At 42.7% G+C, this 13477-nt stretch overlaps 1 protein-coding gene across 1 annotated transcript in view; it reads left to right on the forward strand.

Annotated features, from left to right (window-relative positions):
• Positions 1-209: 209 nt before the first annotated feature.
• LOC115122490 (protein Shroom3-like) overlaps positions 210-13477 on the forward strand; it is a 166312-nt gene continuing 153044 nt past the window's right edge. The window contains exons 1-2 of the mRNA XM_065007629.1: positions 210-260; positions 852-1059. Coding sequence (XP_064863701.1) covers positions 916-1059 — 144 coding nt within the window. The 5' untranslated portion in view covers positions 210-260; positions 852-915. The remainder of the gene's footprint in view (positions 261-851; positions 1060-13477) is intronic.

The raw sequence follows: 13477 nt of genomic DNA on the forward strand, positions 1-13477 counted from the left end.
GGATGCCGTGTTTGCGTTTCACAGTATGTGTGTCAGGCTAAATTAAAGAGACCTTTCATGGTGTTAAATGAACCAAAGCGCGTATGTCATTTGGTTTCGCCACAGTCTCGACAGAGCTTGACTTTTTAAAGAAACGGGCCGCGTAGCCTGCTGAAGGGCGTTCCTCTCCACACATGCGCACTACCCTACTTCATCCATTGACTGTGAGAGGAGAGAGGAGTGGGAGGCAAAACTTGCATCCATGGAACTGGAGTGGAGAGGTAATGCGCATCAAGGCAACAAGTAGACTTCTATATTTAAAGGTTGCTGAGAATCAACTTGGGGTAGTTTTAGAGAGTAGGCAAATCAAGTGTCGAAGTCTGGTGCGCAAAACGTTGTTTTCTGACAGGGCAAATTGACCTGATCGCAATGCTACCAGCTCGCTGGCGAGGGAAGAGCGCTCCCTTTCTCCCAGCCCAGTGGATTGTAGCAAATTCTATTGTGATGCTAAAGTAGTGTCGGAGGAGGAAGAGGGGCTGACAAACGATCAAAAGTGAATCTATTTACATGTTCAAGTAAACGTGACTATTTTTTGTCGTTTGTTCTATCCATTTAATGTTATTTTGTGGGCTGTTTAATTTTCATCACTTGTTGCTGACTGTTGGAACGAAAGTGAACTTGTTTAAACTAGACTGCCGTTAGATTGGCAAACCATGTTTCATTTGCTGACTTAATATTCGGTGATGCTAGGAAATGATTTATCCTTCAGGAGTGGACTTTCCCCTCTTGCTATGCTCTTCGGGAAGACTTTAAGAAAAGGAGAAGATACAAATCGGTTCTTCCATCTTATCGGCTTCATTTCCCCTATGCAGTGGGTCTGTTGGACTGAATAGGACCGAGCCACCAGGCTAGGCTACCTCGGCGGTGCTAGTGATTATGGATAGCAGTCTCCCAAGCTACAGCACAGTCATACACCGAGGAAAGACGCTGCTTCTGGAGGCTCGGCTCCTGGGTGGGGCACCCTGGGGGTTTCAGCTCAAAGGAGGTCTGGAACATGGAGAGGAGTTAATCATCTCAAAGGTAAGAAAGGTGTGTGTGTGTGTGTGTGTGTATGTGTGTGTGTGTGTGTGTGTGTGTGTGTGTGTGTGTGTGTGTGTCAGGTGTTGCCTACCACCTCCGTCCTAACTAAGTTTTTATATTGCATTCAGGCCTATGGCTCATAGCTATTGATGAACACAGCTGTCTATAATATTGCTATGAACACAGCTGTCTATAATATTGATGAAGAACACAGCTGTCTATAATATTGATGAAGAGTCCCCGAGGGCAACATTGTTACTTCCCCAGGAGAGTGTCTTGTGACAGTGTTACAATGTCTGATAAAATGTGCTTTTTCCTAGAAGAAGGTTGAGCAATTTTGATTCAAATAGTATTCAAATCCGCACTACATGTTGCAACAAATACCTGTACCAACAAAATCATAACAGGGAACGCTATCCTTGATAAGTCAGATATTGATGTGTGTTTTTACATCTGCCTCATCAAGAGTAGATTCATGTTTTTAGTTAGTAGCAGACTGAATACCGATCCAGTGAATAAATCTTAACCAAACACAGTTGATTATTTAATTCTGACCCAGTGTTGAAGAATGGGGCCATTCACCATGCCTGCATGGTTCCCTGGTAAACCTCTTTGCTGGTGCAGACAAAAGTATGTCAACTAAATCTAAATCAAATCAAAGTTTATTGGTCGTTTAGACAGTTTAGCAGATGTGATAGCAGAATTGTAGCAGATGTGCAGTATAATTATTGTGTTACTAGCTCCTAACAGGGCAGTATAATGCTTATGTTACTAGCTCCCAACAGGGCAGTATAATGCTTATGTTACTACCTCCCAACAGGGCAGTATAATGCTTATGTTACTACCTCCCAACAGGGCAGTATAATGCTTATGTTACTAGCTCCCAACAGGGCAGTATAATGCTTATGTTACTACCTCCCAACAGGGCAGTATAATGCTTATGTTACTACCTCCCAACAGGGCAGTATAATGCTTATGTTACTAGCTCCTAACAGGGCAGTATAATGCTTATGTTACTAGCTCCTAACAGGGCAGTATAATGCTTATGTTACTACCTCCCAACAGGGCAGTATAATGCTTGTGTTACTACCTCCCAACAGGGCAGTATAATGCTTATGTTACTAGCTCCTAACAGGGCAGTATAATGCTTATGTTACTACCTCCTAACAGGGCAGTATAATGCTTATGTTACTAGCTCCTAACAGGGCAGTATAATGCTTATGTTACTAGCTCCTAACAGGGCAGTATAATGCTTATGTTACTAGCTCCTAACAGGGCAGTATAATGCTTATGTTACTAGCTCCTAACAGGGCAGTATAATGCTTATGTTACTAGCTCCTAACAGGGCAGTATAATGCTTATGTTACTAGCTCCTAACAGGGCAGTATAATGCTTATGTTACTACCTCCCAACAGGGCAGTATAATGCTTATGTTACTAGCTCCTAACAGGGCAGTATAATGCTTATGTTACTACCTCCTAACAGGGCAGTATAATGCTTATGTTACTAGCTCCTAACAGGGCAGTATAATGCTTATGTTACTAGCTCCTAACAGGGCAGTGTGTTAATGCTTATGTTACTAGCTCCTAACAGGGCAGTATAATGCTTATGTTACTAGCTCCTAACAGGGCAGTATAATATGTTACTATCTAACAGGGCAGTATAACTATGTTACTAGCTCCCAACAGGGCAGTATAATGCTTATGTTACTAGCTCCTAACAGGGCAGTATAATGCTTATGTTACTAGCTCCTAACAGGGCAGTATAATGCTGATGTTACTAGCTCCCAACAGGGCAGTATAATGCTTATGTTACTAGCTCCTAACAGGGCAGTATAATGCTGATGTTACTAGCTCCCAACAGGGCAGAATAATGCTTATGTTACTAGCTCCTAACAGGGCAGTATAATGCTTATGTTACTAGCTCCTAACAGGGCAGTATAATGCTTATGTTACTAGCTCCTAACAGGGCAGTATAATGCTTATGTTACTAGCTCCTAACAGGGCAGTATAATGCTTATGTTACTAGCTCCTAACAGGGCAGTATAATGCTTATGTTACTAGCTCCTAACAGGGCAGTATAATGCTTATGTTACTAGCTCCTAACAGGGCAGTATAATGCTTATGTTACTAGCTCCTAACAGGGCAGTATAATGCTGATGTTACTAGCTCCCAACAGGGCAGTATAATGCTTATGTTACTAGCTCCTAACAGGGCAGTATAATGCTTATGTTACTAGCTCCCAACAGGGCAGTATAATGCTTATGTTACTAGCTCCTAACAGGGCAGTATAATGCTGATGTTACTAGCTCCTAACAGGGCAGTATAATGCTGATGTTACTAGCTCCTGTCAAACAAGTACACAAATAAATAAAACAAGAAATCAACAATGTTAGAACGAATCCAATGAATAACCAAAATAACACTGTTTCACTAGTCCAAATGTAATCTATGGGAGGGGGGGGTCAATATAAATAGTCCGGGTGGCCATTTGATTAATTGTTCAGCAGTCTTATGGCCTGGGGGTAGAAGCGGTTAAGGAGACTTTTGGTCCTAGACCTGGAGCTCTGGTACCGTACCGGGCATGCTCTGAGTACACGTCCTGGTAATCCGTCTGACCCATGTTTAAAGGTCTTACGGATAGCGTGATCACATCGGCTACGGAGGGCGTGATCACACAGTCGTCCGGAACAGCTGGTGCTCTCATGCATGCTTCAGTGTTGCTTGCCTCAGAGCGAGCATAAAAGGCATTTAGCTTGTCTGGTAGGCTCGGGTCACTGGGCAGCTCGCGGATGGGTTTCCCTTTGTAGTCTGTAAAATTAGAGCCGGGGTAGTAGGATTCAATCTTAGTCCTGTATTGTCGCTTTAACCCACCCCAGGCAGTTAACCCACTGTTCCCCGAACGCCGAAGACGTGGATGTCGATTAAGGAAGCCCCCCCGCACCTCTCTGATTCAGAGGGGTTGGGTTAAATGCGGAAGACACATTTCAGTTGAAGGCATTCAGTTGTAGAACTGACTAGGTATCCCCCTTTCCCTTTCCATCCCCTCCGGCGCTATTATATAATAGCGTCGGGGGGCTATGTCAAGAATCCAGTATATACACAGTGTGTATAAACAGTGTAACAATATGCAGATAGATAGATATTAGATATATTAGAATGAGCTATGTGAGAATACAGTAAATAAATACACAGCTATAAAAAAAACTCATAAAAGAAACAGGAAGTGTCCAGTGTTTAATGTCTCTGTATACATGGGACAGCAGTGTTGGCTAGGTGAGTGTGTGTGTGAGTGTGTATGTGAGTATGGGTGTGTGTGTGTGTGTGTGTGTGTGTGTGTGTGTGTGTGTGTGTGTGTGTGTGTGTGTGTGTGTGTGTATATATATATGTGAGTACAGGAGTCAGCTTGTGTATGAGGTGTGTATGATGTGTGATTTGTGTAAGTGAGGAGCTTTGTCTCTTACTACAGAAGATAGCTTGATGGCTGTTCAACAGTCTGATGGCCTGGAGATAGAATCTGTTCAACAGTCTGATGGCCTGGAGATAGAATCTGTTCAACAGTCTGATGGCCTGGAGATAGAATCTGTTCAACAGTCTGATGGCCTGGAGATCAATCAATCAATCAAATGTATTTATAAAGCCCTTTTAACATCAACTGATGTCACAAAGTGCTGTACAGAAACCCAGTCTAAAATGACAAAACAGCAAGAACTGCAGATGTAGAAGCACGGTGGCTAGGAAAAACTCCCTAGAAAGGCAGGAACCTAGGAAGAAACCTAGAGAGGAACCAGGCTCTGAGGGGTGGCCAGTCCTCTTCTGGCTGTGCCGGGTGGAGATTAGAACAGTACATGGTCAAGATGTTCAAAGGTTCATAGATGACCAGCAGGGTCAAATAATAATAATCACAGTGGTTGTAGAGGGTGCAACGGGTCAGCACCTCAAGAGTAAATGTCAGTTGGCTTTTCATGGCATGGTCCTAGGGCTCAGGTCCTCCGAGAGAAGAGAAAAAGAGAGAGAGTTAGAGAGAGCATACTTAAATTCACACAGGACACCAGATAAGACTCCAGATATAACAGACTGATCCTAGCCCCTGACACATAAACTACTGCAGCATGAATACTGGAGGCTGAGACAGGAGGGGTCAGGAGACACTGTGGCCCCGTCTGACAATACCGGACAGGGCCAACCAGGCAGGATATAACCCCACCCACTTTGCCAAAGCACAGCCCCACACCACTAGAGGGATATCTTCAAACCACCAACTTACGACCCTGAGACAAGGTCGAGTATAGCCCACAAAGACCTCCCCACGGCATGAACCCTTAGGGGGGCGCCAACCTGGACAGGAAGATCACGTCAGTGACTCAACCCACTCAAGTGACGCACCCCTCCTAGGGATGGCATGGAAGAACACCAGTAAGCCAATGACTCAGCCCCGTAACAGGGTCAGAGTGGAGAGAGGGGAACCAGCCAGGCAGAGACAGCAAGGGTTTTTCGTCACTCCAGTGCCTTTCTGTTCACCTTCAAAACCCTGGGCCAGCCTACACTCAATCATAGGACCTACTGAAGAGATGAGTCTTGAATAAAGACTTAAAGGTCGAGACCAAGTCTGCATCTCTCACATGGATAGGCAGACCGTTCCATAAAAATGTAGCTATATGCCTCCATCTGTTTACTTAGAAATTCTAGGGACAATAAGGAGGCCTGCGTCTTGTGACCGTAGCGTACATGTAGGTATGTACAGCAGGACCAATCGGAGACATACAGTAGGTAGGAGCAAGCCCATGTAATGCTTTGTAGGTTATCAGGAAAACCTTGAAATCAGCCCTAGCCTGAACAGGAAGCCAGTGTAGAGAGGCTAGCACTGGAGTAATATGGTAACATTTTTTGGTTCTAGTCAAGATTCTAGCAGTCATGTTTAGCACTAACTGAAGTTTATCTAGTGCTTTATCCGGGTAGCCGGAAAGTAGAGCATTGCAGAAGTCTAATCTAGAAGTGACAAAAGCATGGATAAATTTTTCTGCATCATTTTTGGACAGAAAGTTTCAGATTTTTGCAATGTTACGTAGATGGAAAAAAGCTGTCCTTGAAACAGTCTTGATATGTTCGTCAAAAGAGAGATCAGGGTCCAGAGTAACGCCAAGGTCCTTCACAGTTTTTTTTGAGACAACTGTACAACCATCAGAAATGAATGGTCAGATCCAACAGAAGAGCTCTTTGTTTCTTGGGACCTAGAGCTAGCATCTCCGTTTTGTCCAAGTTTAAAAGTGAAAGATTTGCCGTCAACCTCTTCCTTATGTCTGAAACACAGGCTTCCAGGGAGGGCAATTTTGGGGATTCACCATGTTTAATCGAAATGTACAGCTGTGTATCGTCCACATAGTAGTGAAAGTTAACATTGTGTCTCCCAATGACATCACCAAGAGGTAAAATATATAGTGAAAACAATAGTGGTCCTAAAACGGAACCTTGAGGAACACCGACATTTACAGTTAATTTGTCAGAGGACTAACCATTCACAGAGACAAACTGATATCTTTCTGTCCGATAAGATCTAAACCAGGCCAGAACTTGTCTGTGTAGACCAATTTGGGTTTCCAAAAGAATGTGGTGATCGATGGTATCAAAAGCAGCACTAAGGTCTAGGAGCACGAGGACAGATGCAGAGCCTTGGTATAACGCCATTAAAGGTAATTTACCACCTTTTCGAGTGCAGTCTCAGTGCTATGATGGGTCTAAAACCAGACTGAAGCGTTTCGTATACATTGTTTATCTTCAAGACGCCAGTGAGTTGCTGCGCAACAGCTTTTTCAATTTTCTTTGAGAGGAATGGGAGATTCGATATAGGCCGATAGTTTTTAATATTTTCTGGGTCATGGTTTGGCTTTTTCAAGAGAGCCTTTATTACTGCCACTTTTAGTGAGTTTGGTACACATCCGGTGGATAGAGAGCCATTTATTATGTTCAACATAGGAGGGCCAAGCACAGGAAGCAGCTCTTTCAGTAGTTTAGTTGGAATATAGTCCAGTAGGCAGCTTGAAGGTTTAGAGGCCATGACTATTTCCATCAATGTGTCAAGAGATATACTATTAAAAAACTTGAGTGTCTCCGTTGATCCTAGGTCCTGGGAGTTTGTGCAGACTCAGGACAACTGAGCTTTGGAGGAATACACACATTTAAAGAGGAGTCCGTAATTTGCTTTCTAATGATCATTATCTTTTCGTCAAAGAAGTTCATGAATTTATCACTGCTGAAGTGAAAGCCATGCTCTCTTGGGGAATGCTGCTTTTTAGTTAGCTTTGCGACAGTATCAAAAATATATTTTGTATTGTTCTTTTTCTCCTCAATTAAGTTGGAAAAATAGGATGATCGAGCAGCAGTGAGGGCTCTTCGATACTGCACGGTACTGTCTTTCCAAGCTAATCAGAAGACTTCCTGTTTGGTGTAGCACCATTTCCATTCCAATTTTCTGGAAGCTTGCTTTAGGGCTCGGTATTTTCTGTATACCAGGAAGCTTGTTTCTTCTGACAAACGTTTTTTGTTTTTAGGGGTGCGACTGCATCTAGGGTATTACGCAAGGTTAAATTTAGTTCCTCAGTTAGGTGGTTAACTGATTTTTGTCCTCTGATGTCCTTGGGTAGGTGGAGGGAGTCTGGAAGGGCATCTAGAAAGCTTTGGGTTGTCTGAGAATTTATAGCATGACTTTTGATGATCCTTGGTTGGGGTCTGAGCAGATTGTTATTATTATTTTTTTTGTCGAATTTTTACCCCCTTTTTCTCCCCAATTTCGTGGTATCCAATTGTTAGTAGCTACTATCTTGTCTCGTCGCTACAACTCCCATACGGGCTCGGGAGAGACGAAGGTTGAAAGTCATGCGTCCTTCCGATACACAACCCAACCAAGCCGCACTGCTTCTTAACACAGCGCGCATCCAACCCGGAAGCCAGCCGCACCAATGTGTCCGAGGAAACACCGTGCACCTGGCGACCTTGGTTAGCATGCACTGCGCCCGGCCCGCCACAGGAGTCGCTGGTGCGCGATCTCAGCAGATTATTTGTTGCGATTGCAAACGTAAATAAAATGGTGGTCCGATAGTCCAGGATTATGAGGAAAAACATTAAGATCCACAATATTTATTCCACGGGACAAAACTAGGTTGAGAGTATGACTGTGGCAGTGTGTAGGTCCGGATACATGTTGAGTCGATGATGGCTCCGAAAGCCTTTTGGAGTGGGTCTGTGGGCTTTTCCATGTGAATATTAAAGTCACAAAAAAAGTGAATATTATCTGCCATGACTACACGGTCCGATAGGAATTTAGTGAGGAACACTGTATATGGTCCAGGAGGCCTGTTAACAGTAGCTGTAAAAAGTGATTGAGTAGGCTGCATAGATTTCATGACTAGGATCTCAAAAGACGAAAATGCTGTATTTTTTGTTGTTGTTGTAAATTTACATTTGCTATCGTTAATGTTAGCAACATTTGCGGGATGCGCGGGGGATATGGTCACTAGTGTAACCAGGAGGAGAGGCCTCATTTAACACAGTAAATTCATCAGGCTTAAGCCATGTTTCAGTCAGGCCAATCACATCAAGATTATGATCAGTGATTAGTTCATTGACTATAACTGCCTTGGATTTGAGGGATCTAACATTAAGTAGCCCTATTTTGAGATGTGAGATATCACAATCTCTTTCAATAATGACAGGAATGGAGGAGGTCTTTATTCCAGTGAGATTGCTAGAGCGAACACCGCCATGTTTAGTTTTGGCCAACCTAGAACGAGGCACAGACACGGTCTTAATGGGGATAGAAGCTTTCAGCAGTCTGATGGCCTGGAGATAGAAGCTGTTCAACAGTCTGATGGCCTGGTGATAGAAGCTGTTTAACAGTCTGATGGCCTGGAGATAGGTGTGTTAACCTTTCTAGGGCAGGTAGCGGAACCCCTCGACAACATTCCGCTGAAAAGGCAGCGTGCGAAATTCAAAAGCGATTTTTTAGGAACATGTAACTTTCAATACAGCAAATGAAAGATAAACATCTTGTTAATCTACCCATCGTGTCTGATTTCAAAAATGCTTTACAGCGAAAGCACAACATGTTAGTTCATAGCCAAGTCCAAAAAACACAGACATTATTCCAGCCAAAGATAGGAGTCACAAAAAGCAGAAATATAGATCAAATTAATCACTAACCTTTGATGATCTTCATCAGATGACACTCATAGGACATCATGTTACACAATTTATGTATGTTTTATTCGATAATGTGCATATTTATATGCAAAAGTCTCAGTTTACATTGGCGCGTTACGTGCAGTAATGTTTTGATTCCAAAACATCTAGTGATTTTGCAGAAATACTCATAATAAACATTGATAAAAGATACAACTGTTATTCACATAATTAAAGATAGACTTCTCCTTAATGCCAGTGTCAGATTTAAAAAAAACTTTACGGAAAAAGCATATTCTGAGAACCGCGCTCAGAACCCAAAACAGCCAGTGGAATATCTGCCATTTTGGAGTCAACAAAGTTAGAAATAACACCATAAATATTCACTTACCTTTGATGATCTTCATCAGAAGGCACTCACAGGAATCCCAGTTCAACAATAAATGACTGATTTGTTCCATAAAGTCCATTGTTTATGTCCAAATAGCCACTTGTTGTTAGCATGTTCAGCCTAGTAATCCATCTTCATGAGGCGTAGGCACTTTGTCCAGACAAAAACTGAAAAAGTTCCTTTACAGTCCTTTAGAAACATGTCAAACGATGTATGGAATCAATCTTTAGGATGTTTTTTAACATAAAACATCAATAATGTTCCAACCAGAGGATTCCTTTGTCTGAAGAAAAGCACTGGAACGAGAGGTAACTCTGTCGGGAGCCCGCGTCATGAGACCAAGGCTCTCTGCCAGACCACTGACTCAAAGAGGTCCCATGAGCTCCTCCTTTATAGTAGAGTCCTCATTCAAGTTTCTAAAGACGGTTGACATCTAGTGGAAGCCGTAGGAAGTGCAACTTTACCCATATCTCAATGTGTATTCGGTATGCCAAGCTTTGAAAAACTACAAACCTCAGATGTCCCACTTCCTGGTTGGATTTTTCTCAGGTTTTCACCTGCCATATGAGTTGTTATACTCACAGACATCATTCAAACAGTTTTAGAAACTTCAGAGTGTTTTCTATCCAATTCTAATAATAATATGCATATATTAGCATCTGGGACAGACTGGGAGGCAGTTCACTCTGGGCACGCTATTCATCCAAAAGTGAAAATGCTGCCCCCATCCCAAAAAGGTTAACACTCTTGAAAGACCTACTCAAGTCGGCTACAGAGATTGGGAGGTGGTTGGTTTTCCCTTTATAATCTGTGATTGTCTGAATTCCCTGCCACATGCATCTCATTTCTGAGCCATTGAAATGTGACTCCATTTGGCCCTGTAATGTCTTTTTGCATCTTTGATTGACTTACGGAGGTCATTGCTGGTCTGTTTGTACTCCTCCATGTTCCCAGTCACCGTCCTGTGGTTCAATGTGGTGGTTCACGCTTTCAGTTTTGAGCCAATTCTGCCATCTTGGTTTCTGGTTTGGATCTATTCTAATCATCACTGTAGGAACAACATCCTCAGTGCACTTTCTGATGTAACAGTCAGTGTAGTCGTCAATGTGCAGGCGACCCGGAACGTATCCCAGTCCACGTGATCAAAACAGTCGTGTGGCATGAATTTCCGATTGATCAGACCAACATTGAACAGAACATACCACGATTGCTTCTGGCTTTAATTTCTGTCTATAGGTGGGGAGGAGCAGATCTGATTTGTCGAAGGGTGTGATATGTTCTTTGATTTCGGGAATAGAGGTCAGTGAGTTAAGGGGAGTTGCCAAAGTTTGGAGAATAGTTATTAAACCAGAAATTTGATGCTCCAATCCAGAGTTCTCTGTAAGACCTCTTCCAGAAGGGTGTGGAACGGATTCTGCTCTGCAGTGGAGCAACTGATTCAATTTGATCATCTTGGAGGCATGTCAATGTTTGGCTACACAAACATGGTAACACTAACACTTATTACCAATAACTCTCAATAGTTTCATTCTGAACAGAACCAATATTTTTCTTTGTTTCTGTTCCCTGTTCCGACCAGAAAAACTAAGTTCTGAACCGGTTCAAACCCAGAAAAAAACACACTGGGCATGAAGCGCTCGGCATTTTGTTGTTATGACATGCATTATCTGAATTAGTCCCACAGAATTATACCTACAGAGGAGCGGCTTCTATGAAGGAACATTAAATGTCTTTGAACTTCAGAGAGTTGTCTTAACTAACGTGGACCAGAGCTAGCTAACGTTGGACCAGAGCTAGCCCTTGATCATGACTCTCAGTTCCATTCCATTCCATTACACATAATGTTTTCGAAAGCTAGACCAGAGCTAGCTAGCTAACAAGCTTGTGTGTGCAGAGCGGAACCAGACTTAAAAACACATCTTACCTTTTTGTAGTTGATAAAAACCAATGTGAAATGCGACGACTATAGTATCTTTAAAAACCCCTAGAGTCGATGTCTGCTCCCCAGTGGAAATTTCAATTCGCATTATAAAAAAATCCCCATAAAAATCAATCAGTTATATTGGAGGTATCTTATTGCATTGGATACGTCTCAATCCACCGCATCCCCCGATTTCGCACTTCTGCATCTGCTGTGAAAGGTGACAGAGCTAGAGCTGTGTTTGTCAGACCACATGAGACACCCCATCTGCTGTGAAAGGTGACAGAGCTAGAGCTGTGTTTGTCAGACCATGAGACCACCCATCTGCTGTGAAAGGTGACAGAGCTAGAGCTGTGTTTGTCAGACCATGAGACATCCCAAAAATCAGTCTTCTCACAGAATCGCCTGTATCGTTCAAACGGTTTGGCCATCAAAAATATTATGACCCCTCTACAGAAAGAAGAGACTCTCATGTCCAAACGTGTCTCTTGTTTTTGTATCATTACATGTTCATTTATATGAAACTCTCCAACTACACCTGCTTCCTAACGCCCTGCGTCTCCATTACTATAGCCCTATGGGGCCCTGGTTGAAAGTAGTGCACTACATAGGGAATAGGGTACTGTTTGGGCTTTCCACATTCCTTCCCACATGAAGAACATGCTGATTGACAATGCTACTGTGTGTTTGATGCAGAAGGAATGATTATGGGCATTGATGTGTTTAGTCCATAATGACATGACATTACTCTTCCTAGTTCCTACTTCCCTCTATGAGTTCTGTGCATTGTTGCCCGTGAATGGTTTATTCACTCGGGCTGAGCGTACCACAAACTTACTTCAGCCCAAGTTTTCCTACTTCCCTTTATCAAGATAGTGTGTTGTTTATTTATTCATTCAGACAAACAGACAGACTGAGTATAAATCAAAATCAAATCAAGTTTTATTTCAAGTGCATTTCACATTATGTACACTACTTTATTCCTCCAGATGGGTGATGTGTAGTTTATTCCTCCAGATGGGTATGGTGTAGTTTATTCCTCCAGGTGGGTAGGTTATTCCTCCAGATGGGTATGGTGTAGTTTATTCCTCTAGGTGGGTAGGTTATTCCTCCAGATGGGTGATGTGTAGTTTATTCCTCCAGATGGGTGATGTGTAGTGTAGTTTATTCCTCCAGATGGGTGATGTGTAGTGTAGTTTATTCCTCCAGATGGATGATGTGTAGTGTAGTTTATTCATCCAGATGGGCAATGTGTAGTTTATTCCTCCACATGGGTGATGTGTAATTTATTCCCACCAGATGGGTGATGTGTAGTTCATTCCCACCAGATAATGGGATAATGTAATTGATCTGAAAGGCCAGACTCTAGACTGAGAGGGAAATACGTAGCATACCATCTTCTCTCTCCACCAGCCTTATTAGGGCTTTATGCCCTGAGAAAATGCCTTGGACTGCGTCCCAAATGGCACCCTATTCCCTATTTAGCATGCTACTTTTGACAACAGCCCACAGGGCTCTGGTCTAAAGTAGTGCACTATATAAGGAATAGGGTTCCATAGGGCTCTGGTCTAAAGTAGTGCACTACATAGGGAATAGGGTTCCATAGGGCTCTGGTCTAAAGTAGTGCACTATATAAGGAATAGGGTTCCATAGGGATCTGGTCAACAGTAGTGCACTATGTAGGGGATAGGGTACTCTTTTGGGACAAAGCCTCTGTCTCTTTCTTGGTCAGTTCAGCTTCCTAAACAGATGCAGAGCCATATCTAATACTGTACTGGACAATGAGGATATAGACCCATATCTAATACTGGACAATGAGGATATAGACCCATATCTAATACTGGACAATGAGGATATAGACCCATATCTAATACTGGACAATGAGGATATAGAACCATATCTAATACTGTAATGGACCCATATCTAATATAT

The sequence above is a fragment of the Oncorhynchus nerka genome, linkage group LG22, assembly GCF_034236695.1.
Source record: "Oncorhynchus nerka isolate Pitt River linkage group LG22, Oner_Uvic_2.0, whole genome shotgun sequence".
Classification (NCBI taxonomy): Eukaryota; Metazoa; Chordata; class Actinopteri; order Salmoniformes; family Salmonidae; genus Oncorhynchus; species Oncorhynchus nerka.